Consider the following 18164-nt stretch of genomic DNA (forward strand, 5'->3'; position numbering starts at 1 on the left):
GTGCATCTAAAGTGTTGTAATGTGATTTATGTTCGTACATTCTGGTGTCGAGTTTGTTTTTCGTCATCCCAATATAGCATGCAGGACAGTCTTTGCATGGTATCTGGTATATGACGTTTGTTTGGTGTCCAGGAGGGACTGGGTCCTTAGTCTTGCTGAATGTATCGTTGACGGTGTGGGTATTGATATTCTTGTTTTAGCTGCCTTTCGATTCTGCTCGAGAGATGAGGTATGTGGACCATTGACCGGTAGGTATATTCCAGGTGCTGTTGGTTGGATTCTGCACATTGTTCGGATGGTGCTGTGTCTTGTCGGACTGGAGGTGTTTGCTATTGTTGATCCTCGTCGGCTGATGCTATGCTAGGCGATTGGCGATGTTCGGTCATGCGATTTATCAGACAGTATCGTAGATGAGCAGGATAGTGATTGAGTCTGAGCTGGCTGTCGATGATGTTTGCATTTTCTTCGTCTGATTGGTTGGTGGATAGTCGGTAGACTCGGCTAATGAAGTTTTTGGCAACATTCAGTTTCATGCTCACATTCCACTGCGTCCTAGCAAGAAGTACGGTCGACTTAGTTCGCGCTCCGCTATTTTGGAAGTTTTCTCGCTATTCGCTTGATTTAAATTGTCAGTTTTTTCTCGCTTAGAGTTTCCAGCTAAATAATTAACTTAAAGTGAGTTTTTTTCTGAGAAGAAAGTGTGTTTTCGGCATCATCGGAAGGAAAATTGTTTTTACGATTGCCAATTCGCCAACCATTTTGCGCACCATCGGTGCGTGGTAACGCATACCTGCACACGGATCATCGTCATCGAGTGTCAGCATCTGCCTCCGCATTTACACCGCTCATCTATCATCGTGTGTTCAGCTGAGTGCCGACCCTCACATAAGCACACACCAACGAAGACCGCCCGCACACGCTGATCGAAGATCATCCACGCTGCGCGTCGCTCCGCTGCTGCCGTTTAAACGCTCGGTGGTAGTAGTATAGGATTATCAGATAAGTTTTTGTTCTTGTTTCTCTCTTTCGCCCACAGTTAAATTTTAAGTTTGTGTTCTGTGTTTGTAGTTTTTTTTTTTGTGTATTGTGTCCGAGTGATTATCGTTTCAGTGGTAGAGCGTTTTTCGCTCCCACTAGTACGGCAAAATGGACATTTTGTCGCAAGACGAAATGGACGTTTTGTCGGAAGATGACACCACTTTGCCACGCGATGGCAAGAAGGGTCGAAAACGTACGTCATCTCTCCCTGGTTCATCGTCTCAGTCTGGCAAAGGACAGGCTCAGATAAACCCCCGATCGCGAGCCTATCCAGATGACTCGACTGGCCCATGGGTTGTCTACTTTCAGCCCAGAAACAAACCTTTGAATGTAATGCAAATTACTAATGATCTGACGAAGCGATACTCGGCCGTGACTGAAATCACGAAGGTTAGGCACAATAAACTTCGTGTCTCCGTCTCTAACCTGAAGCAGGCTAACGAGATTGCTGCCTCCCAGCTCTTCACGCTCGAGTACAGAGTTTACATCCCAGCTCGTGATGTGGAGATCGAAGGTGTGGTCACCGAAGCGAGTCTGACCCCCGAGATCTTGGAGAAGCAGGCGGTTGGCCGTTTCAAGAACCGTTTGCTTCCTCCGGTGAAGATACTGGATGTCCAAAAACTGGGCTCAGTATCTGTCAGCGAGGGTAAAAAGAGTTTTACCCCCACAGACTCGTTCCGTGTGACCTTTTCTGGTTCAGCCCTTCCTCACTACATCGAGCTGGGAAAACTTCGACTACCTGTGCGTTTGTTCGTTCCCCGGGTCATGAACTGCCAAAACTGTAAGCAGTTGGGACATACGGCCTCCCACTGTGGCAGCAAGGCACGCTGTTCCAAATGCGGAGAGAAGCATGGGGATGACACCTGCGCAGCTACCGCACCAAAATGCGTGTACTGTAAGGGGACTCCTCATGGTATCTCGTCATGCCCGGTGTACAAACAACGCGGGGAGAAATTACAACGCTCACTTAAGGAACGTTCCCGGCAGTCTTTTGCAGAAATGCTGAAGACGGCCACGCCATCGACCAACGACAAAAATCCCTTTTCTCTTTTGTCAGATGACGAGACTGACTCTGACTTGGCTGAGGAGGGAACTTCTTTCTGTTTTTCAGCACGGAAACGAAAACGCATCCGTTCGCGGAAAGTTGAGAATGAAGAACCCCAAATCAGCTTGCCCAAATCAAGGAGTGGTGGAAAAAAGGAAGTTTCTACTCCTCCTGGATTCAGAAGAACTGACTATACCCAGGATTTTCCACCTCTCCCGGGGACATCCAAAACCCCTGATGTCCCATTTTTAAGAACAGAAGCCCCTTCTTCATCTGGGTTGTTCTCATTTGATAAAATTGTGGACGATATTCTCAAGTACCTGAATATTTCTGATCCTCTCAAAAGCATTGTTCTGGCAATGCTTCCTACTGTGAAGACCCTCTTGAAGCAATTGACATTGAAGTGGCCCCTCATTGCAGCAATCATTTCCTTCGATGGATAATTTTCCAAACGAGGTCGGGAATTTGATCACAATTCTACAGTGGAATTGTCGAAGTCTTATTCCTAAATTAGACTCTTTTAAGTTTTTAGTTCACAATAATCATTGTGATGCATTTGCTCTTTGTGAAACTTGGCTCTCTTCAGATATAGATCTTCCTTTTTATGATTTTAACATTATTCGACTGGATCGTGAGGATTCGCGTGGAGGAGGGGTACTTTTGGGGATCAAAAAGTGCCATTCTTTCTATAGAGTGAATCTTCCACAATTTACAGGTATTGAAGTTGTCGCATGTCAGGCTATTTTTAAAGGTAAGAGCCTTTGTATTGCTTCTGTTTATATTCCTCCTAGAGCCGTTGTTAATCGAAAACAACTTTCAGATATATGTTCGGTACTTCCTGCTCCACGGTTGATCATGGGAGATTTCAATTCCCACGGTACAGGCTGGGGGTAACTGTATGATGACAACCGTTCTACTTTTATATATGACCTCTGTGATAACTTCAATATGACAATACTTAACAATGGAGAAGTAACACGTTTGGCTGGACCATCTTCGAATGGAAGTAAATTAGACCTCACACTTTGCTCTAATTCATTATCGTTGGATTGCACGTGGAATGTGATCCAGGATCCCCACGGTAGTGATCACTTGCCGATCAAAATTTCGATTGCCAGTGGGTTCAATCCGTCGGAACCCGTTAACGTCGCGTACGACCTCACCCGTAATATCGATTGGACAACGTTCAAGACCGCGATAGAGGAAGCCGTGTCGTCGGTAGAAGGGCTTCCACCGTTGGAGGAATATAACTTCCTCTCCAATCTGATCTTGGACAGCGCGCTTCGAGCTCAAACTCGGCCGGTTCCTGGAACGTCTTTCCGTAGGAAACCTCCTTCCCCTTGGTGGGACCACCAATGCACTGAGGTTTATCGTAAAAAGTCCGACGCGTTTAAGCTTTTCCGGAAACGTGGAACACCCGGGTATTTCGAAGCGTACTCGGCTCTTGAACGCGAACTCAAGAGCCTCATCAAAGCCAAGAAACGCGGATACTGGCGGCAATTCGTGGACGGATTATCGCGCGAAACGTCGATGAATACGCTTTGGAACGCGGCGCGAAGGATGCGTAACCGGTCTTCGAACAACGAGAGCGAGGAGTACTCAGATCGTTGGATTCTCAAGTTCGCGCGAAAAGTATGTCCTGATTCCGTGCCGGCACAGATGATTCCTCGCGAAACGACGAATTCTGTAGACGAGATCAGCCAGCCTTTTTCAATGCTGGAACTCTCACTCGCGCTCCTTTCGTGCGGCAATTCGGCTCCGGGGGCTGATAGAATCAAGTTCAACTTGTTGAAGAACCTCCCAGACGTCGCTAAGAGGCGCATGTTGAACTTGTTTTGTCAGTTCCTGGAGCTCAATATTGTTCCGGATGATTGGAGGCAAGTGAGAGTTATAGCCATTAAAAAGCCTGGAAAACCCGCTTCAGATCATAACTCGTATCGTCCCATCGCGATGTTATCGTGCATTCGAAAATTGTTGGAGAAAATGATCCTTTTTCGCTTGGACAAATGGGTTGAGACGAACCACCTACTCTCAGATACTCAATTTGGATTCCGTAGGGGCAAGGGAACGAACGACTGTCTCGCGTTGCTTTCCACAGAAATTCAGTTGGCTTTTGCTAAAAAAGAGCAAATGGCTTCTGTATTCTTGGATATCAAGGGGGCTTTTGATTCAGTATCCGTTGAAGTCCTTTCAGACAAACTCCACGCTTGTGGCCTTTCTCCATTAATAAATAACTTTTTGTACAATTTGCTGTCAGAGAAACATATGAGCTTTTCTCATGGAAACTCTACAGCTTCTCGATTTAGTTACATGGGTCTCCCCCAGGGCTCATGTTTAAGCCCCCTTTTGTATAATTTCTACGTCAGAGAAATTGACAATTGTCTAAGTGACAACTGCACGTTGAGACAACTTGCAGATGACGGCGTAGTGTCTATGACAGGACCCAGAGAGGCCGACCTGCAAGGACCCTTACAGGATACCTTAGACAATTTGTCTACTTGGGCTATCCAGCTAGGTATCGAATTCTCCACGGAGAAAACTGAGTTGGTCGTTTTTTCTAGGAAGCATAGCCCAGCACAACCAAAGCTTCAACTTTTGGGTAAACCGATCACTCATTCTATGTCCTTCAAATATCTTGGGGTCTGGTTCGATTCAAAATGCACCTGGAGATCCCACATTGAGTATCTGAAGCGGAAATGCCAACAAAGGATCAATTTTCTCCGAACAATTACCGGAACGTGGTGGGGAGCCCATCCGCAAGATCTTCTAACGTTGTACCGGACAACGATTTTATCGGTTTTAGAATACGGTAGTTTTTGTTTCCAGTCGGCGGCTAAAACTCACATCATCAAACTGGAACGTATCCAGTATCGTTGTCTTCGTATCGCGTTAGGATGCATGCACTCGACTCATATGATGAGTCTCGAAGTGTTGGCGGGCATGTTGCCACTATCGGATCGGTTCTCGGAATTGTCCCTCAGGCTCCTCACCCGTTGCGAAGTTATGAACCCACTGGTAATCGAAAACTTTGAAAAGCTTCTTGAGCTGAACCCTCAAACTCGTTTTATGTCATTGTACTACGTGTACATAACACAGGATGTCAGCCCTTCACAGCATAATCCTCATCGTGTATGCTTCTCCGACTTCGGCAATTCAGTTAGTTTTGATTTATCTATGACGCGGGAGATTCATGGGATCCCAGAACATCATCGTTCCATGATTGTTCCGTCAATTTACGCTGCAAAGTTTGGCCAAGTTGATTCCGCAAGATCGTTCTTCACAGATGGGTCACTAATAGAGTCGTCCGCTGGTTTTGGTATTTTTAACGAATTTCATAGCGCCTCTCGAATGCTTCAAGCTCCTTGTTCCGTATATGTTGCTGAGCTGGCGGCAATACATTATACGCTAGAAACGATCGCCTCACTTGCACCAGATCATTATTTTATTTTTACGGATAGTCTCAGTTCTGTCGAGGCTATTCGCTCTATGAGGCCGGTAAAGCACTCCTCGTATTTTCTCATGAAAATACGAGAGCTTTTAAGTGCTTTATCTTTAAGATCTTTTGTCATCACCTTTGCATGGGTCCCATCTCATTGCTCGATTCCGGGCAATGAGATGGCTGACTCACTTGCTAAGGTGGGCGCTATGGAAGGCGATATTTACGATCGACAAATCGCCTACGATGAATTTTTCTTCATTTATCGTCAACAGTCACTCGTCAGCTGGCAGAATAAGTGGAGTGAAGGGAGTTTGGGACGATGGCTATATTCGATCATCCCTAAGGTGTCGAAGAGTTCTTGGTTCAAGGGGTTGGATGTGGGTCGAGACTTCATTCGTATGATGTCTCGCCTCATGTCCAATCACTACTCGTTAAACGCTCACTTGTTCCGTGTTGGGCTGGGGGACAGCAATCTCTGTGAATGTGGACAAGGTTACCAGGACGCTGATCACATCCTTTGGTCTTGTGTGGAGTATCGTGGAGTCAGATCACATTTTTATGATTCCCTTCGGGCTCGAGGTAGACAACCTAATGTTCCAGTTCGGGATATTTTGGCTAGACGCGATCTGGAGTTTATGAAACTCATATATGTTTACTTTAAGAATATTAACATTAGATTGTAAGTTTTATTAACCTTGTGTTTAGTTTGTATTTTGTACGTGTGGGTTTTTTTTATGTTTGTTTTCAAGATGAATAGAAATTAGTTCATGTTTTAGGATTAATTAAATATTTGTATCGTAAACCACATTTCAAACCTCCCTTTCCCTTTTCCCATCCAAAAAAAATTGTAAATCCCCACTAACCTCGAGACAACCGCGAGTATCCGGTCCAGCTCCTTTAACTTTAAATATAAGAAATCAATAATGTATAACAAAAATGATAACTCGGCTCTGTAAAGTTTATTCGATTGAGCCTGTACAAATAAAGTAATTAATAAAAAAAAAAAAAAAAGTTTCATGCTCATAGGATGGGAAGAAAAGAAATCAAGAAAACGCCTGCTGGCGATGATACCATTCTGTTCTTATCCGCTGGTTGTCCTGTCTGACGAGCAACATATCCAAAAACGGTAATTTGTTGTTCACTTTCAACTCGTGTGTGAACTGGATGTGAACGTCATTGCTGTTAAATACGTCGAGAATAATTTGTAGTTTTTCAAGTAGTATCGCTGTTATCAGGTCATCCACATATTTGCGAATGAACGGTGGTTTGAAGTCCAATTTGCGCATAGTCGTATCCAATAGGCTTTCCTTTTTGTTTGTAGTGATCACGTGGCAGCATACACTTGCTTAAACTCTACACTGGACCCCTTTTATTGATAAATTTTGCTTCTATGAGCCTCTATTTCAAATCACCACACAGACGTTCCTAGGCTATGGTGCCCGTTTGGTCACTGTTGTTTTTGTGTTGATCCAAATAGTTTTGATAATATAATTGCGCATTCTTGTTTTTTTAAAAGGTTGATTTTTGTCCCAGTCTTGTCTTCTGTCGTCACTTATTTTGTCATTTTGTCTTGTGTATTAACCCCCACTTGTCTTGTGTATTGTGTCAACTTGTGTCTATTGTCCTTTCCCATCTGTTTAAACTCGTTCTATTACTCTGTCATGACTAATTTCATTGATATATAAAAATAGTAATATCAATTATAGGATAATATTGTTATTTCTCGATTACTTTTTCAAAGGGACGCACCAGCTCCTGCAAACAATGCATCCGATCGTCGATCCGGTGCAACCGGCAGCTCGCACACGTCTACCAAACACCACTAGCAGTAGAGGAAAATTTCCCCTATCTGATGATAGTGCTAGCATGCGTGGACGAGCCACCAGTTACGCCAAATCGACGATCAAACACACCACCTACAAAAGCCGATACGTTCAGCCCTGTCGGCCCCTCCAGCACTATTTGAAGAAATTGTGATTAGATTATGCGACACTGCTACTACTACTATGTTAGATGTATGACTTGTCAATTTTCGTTAGAGAAGAATACTGTTTTCTAACGCAACGCAATGTTTCAATGAAGGTGTCTTTCAATAAATCACTCAATCAATTTGATTTTTGAAAATTGGCTCAAGGGTTTAGTTGACACATCATACCTAGCTTAGCTTAGCTTAGCTTAGTCTGACTGCACGTATCGATAGTTGCACTCCGTGATTGATCTGAACCAGTGAAATTGTACAAAGAATCAACTGAATGGGGCTTGGTAGTAACCTGCCATTCTCAGTGTACATGTTCCAGTGACTCCTACCTTTAAAGATCAATAACGTCACCGGCCACGTCCTTGCAATCAGGTGGGAGAGGGAAGGAATGTTAGTGTGTGACTTTTGTTGTTTTGGGACCGTGTTTACCTCTGCATCCCACAAAAGTCACAGGAAGGAGGTTTTGTTAGTGGGTTAGGTTCGTTGGATCAGGATTCACCTTGATAAGTGATGCGATCTTTTGTTTTGTGTAGTTATTTATAAGTGTTTTCGATTTATGCTCTAAACAGCCGGCTGTCTAGAGATGTAGATCATTATTAGATGTGTGTATACCGATTTAAACCAACAATAAGGATACTGTTGGGGCCCCTCACAAAGTGTGATGATGGTTTATTTTATTTTATCAATGACCAAAATAATTAATTATAAGCGGTTTGAACCGATTTAAACCAACAGCAAGGATGCTGTTGGGGCCACTCACAAAGTGTGATGGTGGTTTACTTGATTGAATATAAAATAATTATTAGAACCGATTTGACCCGATTTAGACCAACGGCAAGGATACTGTTGGGGCCACTCACAAAGTGTGATGGTGGTTTATTTAGTTCGGAAGAAAATGAATATGTATACTTCTTTTTTTTTTTATATAATAGAACGAATTTGTACTGATTCAAACCAAAAGCAAGGGTTCTATTGGGGCAACTCACAAAGTGCGATGGTGGTTTATACTATAAGGGCATAAAACAAAATCAAGAGCCATTTCGGTTTCCATAGCTTCCTAGGCACTCGGCCGCAAAATAATCTTATCCGACGGAAACGTCTCGATCATCGCTGCACAATGGTTTATTATAGCATTTATAAAGTAAATTTGAATACCTTATTGTTTATTTATTATCCATTTTGACTTGACTTGGTACCGTTCAGTTTTATGATGACAAAGTTGCCTGGAGAAAAGTGACAGTTCAAAATGTTTCGGAAGGGAGTCAGCTAGTGTCGTCCAAGTTCAAGTAAGGAAAAAATGCCATTTAAAGTGGTACAAACAATTGAAAGATGCGAAACATGCCTAACCGTAATTCTTTCTGGTTGGAAAGAAGCTGGAATCCTACACTGGCCGGAAAAAAAACGCGGTAGCGAAACTCTCTCAAGACGAGTTCTCCATGCCAAACCCAATGTGGGAACGTATCAATTGAGTGAAAAAAAGAGAGTTCAAGACTCGCTTGGAGGCTGAAGCAGAATTGGAACAGATGTAGCCAGTTTCGGATACGGAGGCGAACGAAGGGAATAATCCACCACCGTCAAAGAAAGTTTGCCCCGAAGTCTACAAGTCTCCCAGTCGGAAGGGAAACACAATAAGAGACTTTAACGAAGTTTTCCTTATTCCTGGGCAGGAGGTTGACACCTGTGAAGCTGACTGTAAAATCCAGAATCAGATGAGATTATAATATATGCGACACAAATTCACTTTTTTATAGGGGAACATGTGATGTGAATAGAACCCACCATCAGTGCAAGGATTACATATGACTGCAGATACTTCACTGGTTGTAAAGTTCTGCCTGATGGTTTGTTGCAGCTGGGTGAATCAACTTCATTGAAGACCTTTGGAAGACAAACGACAAGATGTACGTCTATCAACACGTGACAAGGGACTGGCAAATCCACGAACACTTGTCCAGTCTACAAATCCATTGAAACCCTTAGGCTGCCCCCCCCCCCCCAAACCCAACATATAATAATGTTTGATTGATGAAACGTATTCAAAAAAGGGATATTTAGAGAGAACAATCTTCAACTGGAACGTACTCACCAAATCAATACATCCGGGAGCGCATTCTCGATGCTTAATTTTCTCTAGTCATTTTTAAACAACTCCTCCTCCAGCGAATCCAAACACACAATCGGTTTAGTTGACACATCATACCTTACCGAAAACTTAAGCACAACAATTCTAATTCTTATTTCAAACCTATCAACATATTTGACACACCTTTCCTAAAACTTCACTTATTCGTAAGCGCCTGATTGAAGATATGACTCCTATTGACATTGCCTGTAATTAACAAATATACTAAATAGAAAGATGTATTATACCACTCTAAAGGCTAGTTGCCTCCCCAAGCGGACCCCCCGAGTCATATCTCTTATGTTAATTAACTTTCAGAATTCTCTAATTGAAGTTCATTTGATGATTATTTAGTCTTATTTAAAAAATAACTGAAATCTCTAATCTACCTACACAATCATAACTCATGCTTTTAAACTAAAATTTAACGTGTTTCAAGTACTTCTGGCTTTAACATATATTAATTATATCTTTGTTCGTCCCAGGTGACACCTTAAAGTGACTAAAATGCTTCATTTTGAAGTTAGTTTCCAAGCTAATTTTAAATTGTATATTGTATAGGGTAAATGTTCCAACTACGCTCTCACGTTTCCACTATGTCGCACCACAAAAATACATATGAGTATGTCACAATAGAAGCACACCACAGTGGGAATCCCGAATCATAGTTCAAACATTTATCCCAAATCAAAATGAAGCACACCTAAGATGAGTTACAATACCACGTACAAAAATGATGTTTAACATTGTTTCCTGGGTAATACTTCAATGAAAACAACAATGAAAGCTTGTCACGCAAATAGAAGGAGCACCGATGGGCACTTTCTGAAATATTGCAATAGTATAATTCCCTTTCAAACCCAAATAAATCGTAAAAATAAATAAAATAAGAGTGATTTGCGGCAAAACCCACCAGTATCACACCCAACGTCAGTGCCTATACGTAAGCGTACTACGACGCGGCTCTCAATCAAAGGAGTAACAAGTATGATACTACCACTACTAAACTAGATCTTTGGTTCTCTCATGCAGTGGTTTATCCGAGAGGGGAAGCTTAGTAATCCCCATTGCCTGCCAATGGCACCATTCTATCGCGGCATGAGCCAGCAACGACGGCCATAAACCTACCGTCTCCAACACTCCACTAAAAAGCATGAAATTAAGCCCGCCCACCAGCAACAAGGTGCAAAAACTAGCCAAGGGGAAGGAGTCGTATCCAATAGGCTTTCCATTTTCAAATCAGCAACTATGGGTGATAGTGGGTTGCCCATGCCCGTTCCAAACACTTGAGAAGCAGCACAATTGCCACACGCGTTTCCAATCCGACCATAAAACTTTATCCCAAAAAGCAGAGTTGCTTAGGTAGTGTTTTTAAAACTAAACGAAAAAATAACCTAACGAAACAGGGAAACACAGAGTTGTGGAAACGCGCTTAGTAAGTTTAGTGTAGAGTAGAGCACAATAAGAATTAAATCTAACCGAATTTGTATTGTAGCCGTACATGGACGCCATTATTAATCAAAGACGGATTTATGTAAATCCACGCATACACTTAACAAAAAAAAACGTAGCCTATGTAAGCCACACAACCAACACAATACCTATCAAATTTTCTAAATCCTCTTCATGTATAATTGTAGAAATCCTTGAAAATGGTGAAATATATCACCGAAACGTAGGAGAGTTGAAGAAATATAACGTTTTTGCTGCACAGAAAAGACTGAAAGAGCCGTAAAACCCTTTAATCTATCCCTGCAACACACCTGTCGCAAGCTCTCAAACTTTCCTGACAAAAAGTTTCGTGCAGAAAGCCAAGAAACAAGCAGGTCTACATTCATTCAAGGTTCAGAAAGTACCAAACCGCAAAGAAGGACAGCTAGAACGCGAGCAAAACCTCGGGCAAGACCACAACTGCTCTATCATGGACGATGAAACATACGTAAAAGCGGACTTCAAACAAATTCCGGGAAGCCAGTATGTGACTGCGAAAGACAAGTTCGGTGTTTCAGAGTCCCTTAGGAAACAGAAAGTGTCGACGATCCTCAAAAAAAAAATCATGATCTAGCGGGCGATTTGTTCGTCCGGAAAACGGAGCAAGCCTTTCGTAACAACTACATACAACCGTCTACATGAATGAGTGCCTGAACAAACAACTGCTTCCATTTCTCAAATCACACAACGTTCCTACAATTTTTGGGCCAGATCTAGCCTGTTGTCACTACTCCATGGACGCTCTGGAGTGGTAGAAGACGAATGTGGTCAATTTCGTCCATTATACCGTTATACAAAACCTTATGGGTGGAATTCAGAAGAAAGTACGGGCATTTGGATTCGGTGAAGTAATATATAGTGGAATAAAGATACGTAAACCAAGCTTATATGTATAGTATTGTTTTCCCTGAAAATTTCATTACAATCGGTTGAGACACGTATTTTTAGCGAGTACTTCTAAGTGATGCAATTTAACTGTGGACACCCTTTAAAAGCGGTCTCCATTAAGGACGGCAGGCTAAAAAGGGCAATTCTAAAAGTTCTAACTTAGCAACTTTCACATCAATTTCTTTCCATTGATGATTTATCCATGGAGAGACAACCCAAGTAACAAGTTTAGTTTTATGAGGGTTCTGTAGACCATGATTTAGACTAAGAATATTATAAAATCTCTATAAATCATGCAATGCTACTTGAGAAATTGAGCTCTTCCTAATCACAGAGAACAGACGTCCAACTTCCACCAGAAACTTGTGTAAAGATAAGTGGGAACGTCGCCGTTACGTGGCATAAATTAAATTTTCCACTCTCGACGAATTTGGCGCTAGTATCGATACATTTTCTGTTGAAAATTACCACTCGGCGCTACCGGCACTTAGTGTCTAGTGTAAGTTGTGCAACGCCAGCGCCATCATGTTGTCGAAGAGGGTTTTTAAGTGGTTGAGTCGGCGTTGGTGGCGCTTAAGTCGAATAGGAATCTTTACACAAGTTTTAAAAGATATTCTGTTCTCTGTGCCCTAATGCAGTCACTCTATTGACTGTTTTTTTTTTGTAAGTTCCAGAATCTTGTAAAAATGCTATACTCAAAAATTGCAATAAATTATTTGTGCTCCAGAATTTCGATAATGGTTTGCGAGATCTCAAAAGTTTTCCAAAGTCACGGCTTTTTAGAAATTTCCTAAGTTTACAGAATCATGGAAAGACCACTTGCCTGAATGTTATTGAGCTGGTCGAGTTTTTGAAAGTGAGAGGTTGTGAATAGAAGTTCTGTAAGAAAATTTGTGCTTGAAAAGGACTAGAGGAAACGCTCCTATAGTTGCGGTACGTTAGAAGCGTTAGGTTCCTATAGTTGTGCATGAAGACTCAATACACAATACACGTTTATCCTAATATAAATACTTAATATGTCGGAATTTTGAAATTTCCACGACTCAATATTTGAAAAGGCAATCAACATTTGGGGCATATCGGCCCTGGAAAATACTTAAGGCCGTAAGACTTGTATGAACATACTGGAAGAATTTTCTAAATAACTTAGATTATATTTGTGATAGCTCCAAAGGTATCCTGGAAAGTTTTCTTGAGGAATTCCGAAGAGTTTCTAAGATAAAGAACCTTCTGGTGAATTTTATGAATTATTCCGAGATAGCTACGAGTAAATTTACAAGATGTGAAATGAATATCATAAGACGTAACACTTATCGTTCTTACAACGTAAAAATTACCTTTCTGTCGACCGGTTTCGGGTGCAATGCTGCCCATTTATGGGGCAATATACGACTGACTACTCAGGATCATCATACGTTGTGTCTTACATGTCCAAAAAGAAGAGAAGATATGCTACCGGATTATCAGATTTGTTATGTAGAAACAGCCCCGTAACGTGGATAGATCACCTTTTCGTGGTACATACTTTTTAATGTAGAATGTTTAAGATTAATCCTATTGAATTTACAGTTAACCTATCTTCAAATAGATAGTTTAGTGCTATTAATCTCTCTATCAAAATTTAAAATATCCGCACCATATAAATTGTTTTTTAAAAGGAAATCTAGGTAAAACCGTCCAGATTTGTAATTGTTATGACATGTAAGCTTCAGAAAAAGTTATGTGAAGAGAGGAAAGCAAAAGTAGTTCTCCAAATTTCATAGAATATGTCTGAGAACTTCTTAGAAGCCCGCGAAAGTTTAGGAAACACCTAAGAAATTTGGCAAACTTGACAGAAAATATACGAATTGAAAAGACATTTTGTGAACATCCAGAAAAAAATGTGCAAACTTCAGAAGAAAAAAAAAACTGCGGAATTAAAAGAAGTCCTAAGATCCTAAAAACACTACCTTAGATATTGAAAAAATAAATACAAACTTCAGCAAGTGCATGCATTTTTTTTCTAGAATTCGAAAAGCTTCTCAACGGTTTGCATATCATCTCTGACAATCATTGAATATTTCTGATATTTGCTGAAATGTTGTAAAAAGTCTTCTAAACTTGCACAGAATGTAAGTGAAACATGTTAAACTTTTCTGAAGTTCACAGGTATGTTTTGAAGTCCACAGAAGCAATTATTACAAAGACTTTCAATTATTCAAATAATGTTCCTTTGATATTTTGGCTATTCTTCTGGTTGATTTGTTATTGATTTGCAAAAAAAACAAATCTGTCCTTTATCGAAAGTTGGATAATCTAGAATTGTTCTAGGCCCTTCAAATGATAAAATACCTGCGTAATATTTTCAGGGTATTTAGGCAATTCTTCTGGTTAACTAGTTATTATTCTGGAGATCTCTAACTGTTCAACAGAACTAATCATGCTTTTAAGATATTCTTTTAATAATTCGGTCGATCAAGAATTATTCCAAATACCATCAATTCATCAAATACCTGCATAATTATATTGATAAATCCTTCCTTCAAGGATCATGAGTAAATACAAAGAAAAATTGTATCATCATCAAGTATAAAAGTATTGACAATTTCTAGAATCGCAGGATTAAATTTGAATTTACTGTTACCCCACATCCTAAGACTTTTCGCTTAATTTTCCAAGAAGTTATGCATCATTTTTCTTCGTTCTAGACCTTTTCGTCTTGAAAAAACTGCTGACTATTGCACAAAGACATTATAAACCCACCGTTATACCTACAACAGTTTCAAATGAACCACCTCCGTTCGCTACGCTGGTTGCCACCAAATAAAACTCACCCTCTCTCGCAGTGCTTTCCGGTCGCTGCCTTGATTGCCCAGTGGCTGTTGACATCCTCCTGTATCTCGGTGGCGGTAACCGATTGCTGTCCGGATCCTGTTCCGTACTTGACATCGTGCGAATGCAACCTCACCTGGTAGTCCGTGTTGAGTAGCTTAAGAACCGAGCCACATGTGACATACTTGTTATTTCTGGCGGCTAAAATTGAGATCGGAAACGGATTCGTATGTTATCAATAACTTCCGGGAAAACCATAAACAGCCTTTCTCGCAAGCAATGACGTGGTATTGCCGAATTCACTGCTGACGAGCCGGCCTCTCAGCATAAAGAACACCCATCATCGCAATCATCCAACCAATCACAGCTCACCAACACACACTCCACTTTCTGCTAGACAAACTAATTGCGAGTTTTTTTTATTCACATTTGTTAATTACCATAAGCTGAATCGATATTGAAAACTAAACTAACTGCTAATACTAGGGAAACTAATTCAAGAAAGTGCGTCATTTTACTGCTAATTTCACTGTATCGTCTAGGAGAAGAAAAACACCGATCCAAATGATCTTGAGCTCACGGTAGTGCTGCACCAACAACTTTTCGTCTGTTTGCCATGTAATCTTTCTGAGTTCAGCTAATCGAAGCGAATGGGCAGACCACGAAATGTGACACTGACGTATTGATTCATAGACTTGTCAGATACCCCACGTCAGTAGGCTGGTGCTTAAAATTTGCTCAAGTAAATACTGTTATACCTGTTATACAAATGGGTTCAAGCGGGCTGCGTGCAATGTTGCATGCAAGTCCAATAAGATGTTAGAAATGGGGTTCTAACAGGATTGTTATAAAAACAGTTTACGGCAAAAACCGGCACCGCCAATTAGCTCGGTAATTCTTTTTATTGAGATCTCACCAAAATCCCTGTTTGTTAGCTGAATCTCGTTGAATCACATGTCATTCACAAAGATCCAACAAAATAAAATGCCAAGTTGCTCGATGGTGTGAGGGCACGCAGTACCATTTAACTCGGATGCAAGCCTTTTTTAAGTACAATAACTACAGCTAATTACACAGGTAAATAGTATAATTACAAGTGTTCATTATTTTCTGTTTCATTATTATTGATTGATCTAAAGCACAGCGAACAGACATCCAAGCTTAAACAAATTTTTCGAAAAATTATTTGTAAGCATTCAAATTAAAATACGTTAGAAACACTAGCGCCGCCATACGGAATGTTGCGACTCGAGTTATCACTTTTTGCGATTAATGAGTAAACTGAACTAAAATGTGGGTTGATCTTATTGACCGTATATCCAAATGAATTGTCAAATCAGTTCAAAACAAACAAGACCAAACATCGGAAATCAATCGAGTTTCTGTGGAACCATTATTTTAGAATAAAAAAACTAAGCTCTTTTACAATATCCTGTTTAGATCTACAACCGTTTTTCGTTCCAATTTTCACTGGACATAGGGTAAATGATGGCTTTGGCACCACTGTTTTCGGCAACCAAAATTTAAACGTTAATTTCACTGTATTTTCTTACCAAAACACTTCACTGAATGTATTTAAACGATTCCTTTGTCGTTCAGCTTTAATCTGATAACATTTTTACGACTGGACAAACCTGTTATGTCTGATTCTTCTTCAAATGAAACGTACGCACTACAAAATACGGCAGATTTTGAGTTGCCGATAATAGAACAGTTGGTTAACACGCACTTCAAATGGAAAGGTTGCCGAAGAAAAAGAAGCTGCCGACAATAGTTACACTCACCTGAGTAGTTTGGAGGGTTGTTAAAATGTTATTAATTCGTTTTGGACAATTATATCGATTGGAATTGATATAATAGCAAGCAGCAGATATATGAAAACAAAACAAAAACACGTCATATGTATGCGTGACGCCGAGAAATTGCTAATACAAGTGCGGACGCTGCTTAGATTGACGAAAATACGTAAATTCCCCTAGCAGTCAGGCGCAAAGCTGACTTTTTAGTTCACTGGCGACGTATCTTCAAATGATTCAGTGAAGGTGTGAACTCCAATAAGCCCTCATTTAAATTCAGAAAAATGAGGTAAGATTTGTACACTGTTCCTGCATCCAATCTACCAGGAATTCGAAAAGCCTCCGGGGAGAAGTGGTTGGAACATAACTTTTTCGTTGCAAGCGCTTGGACTCCACGTGAGAAAAAAAATCTCCTGTAGTTTGGGCAATTCAGCAGCCATAGGAAAATTGTGAAAAGATTTTTGCTTGGTAACACCTTGTTTATTTGTGCACCAATAAAACTCGCATTTGCGGCCCATATTTTGATCGGTTTTCAACAAACAATGTTTTGCTCACAAGAATTTTGACATTTGTGTTAAGATGACATCTGCCGGTCATCGACGTCGATGGGCAGCGACACTAGCTCCACCACGATATTGCTAGTTTCAAATGTCTATTCAAAATAGCAGTTAAATTTCTTATACACTTAACGAATTTTACTTGGGTCTGTTCTCTGTGTCTAAAGTACATTTATTACATTCAATATAATATAATTACATTATCTGCAATACTTTCCTTCATTAATTACAGCAACAAACGTACTTTAATTACCTTCCATCGTACCGTTAGCCCCTTTCATTATGTTTAGGCATCGTTTTTCACAGGCCTTTTATAAATGTGCATCGAAATATGTAAAGCCCTTCACTAAAATATTGGCAGTTGCAATGATCACAGGCTTCCATACTTTTACTGGATGGCTATAAACCAAATAAAGGTGCACTATGATGTTGTTACGAGTGCCTTTAATTGGACCAATGGTAGACATCCTAGAAAAGTTCTGGTGCCGCTGGCAAAAGTTGGCAATTCTCAACAATAACCAAATCCCGTCGTGGGACATATCAAACTTCATGATTTTACAATACTTGGCTGTTAATGGCCTTATTGACAGTTCACAGTCACACTAGCCCTCCCAGGCATGTTTTGCTTGGTATTTTTGTATGGAATCTGTCTATTTCTACGATATGATATAATGTGACGCATATCATATGATGCATGATGGTTATGACTCGAGAGGTTTCTTAAGAGGTGACCAATACGGTCCAAGCTAATCAATGGGGCTGCTTATGATCTTGATGATTTATTCTCATGTGACTACTTGATGCGTCACATGATTAGACTCAAGGCAGAGTTTGGCCAGATCATGTCCGTATGTGGTCAATGTGGTCCTGGTTATATTTAATATTTTATGATGTTTTGAATGACTGAATTCAGAATCTGATAACATTCCCCTGCCCTTTGGTTCAGTGAGTTAGGGCGCGTTCTGCCAGGTTTGTTTAGGTAGATTTTATGTGTGAGTA

General features: G+C 40.6%; 1 protein-coding gene across 1 annotated transcript in view; it reads right to left on the reverse strand.

Moving 5' to 3' along the window:
• The window catches only part of LOC135701431 (stromal cell-derived factor 2), a 28976-nt gene extending 13509 nt beyond the window's left edge, over positions 1-15467 (reverse strand). Inside the window, exons 1-2 of the mRNA XM_065222224.1 lie at positions 15253-15467; positions 14815-15013 (exon numbers count right to left, since the gene is read on the reverse strand). Of these exons, the coding sequence (XP_065078296.1) occupies positions 14815-15013; positions 15253-15325 (272 nt within the window). The 5' untranslated portion in view covers positions 15326-15467. The remainder of the gene's footprint in view (positions 1-14814; positions 15014-15252) is intronic.
• Between the last annotated feature and the right edge of the window lie 2697 nt (positions 15468-18164).

This window comes from Ochlerotatus camptorhynchus, unplaced genomic scaffold, assembly GCF_037179485.1.
Source record: "Ochlerotatus camptorhynchus isolate MF236.1 unplaced genomic scaffold, CSIRO-AGI_Acam_v1.1 ptg000161l, whole genome shotgun sequence".
Taxonomy (NCBI): domain Eukaryota; kingdom Metazoa; phylum Arthropoda; class Insecta; order Diptera; family Culicidae; genus Ochlerotatus; species Ochlerotatus camptorhynchus.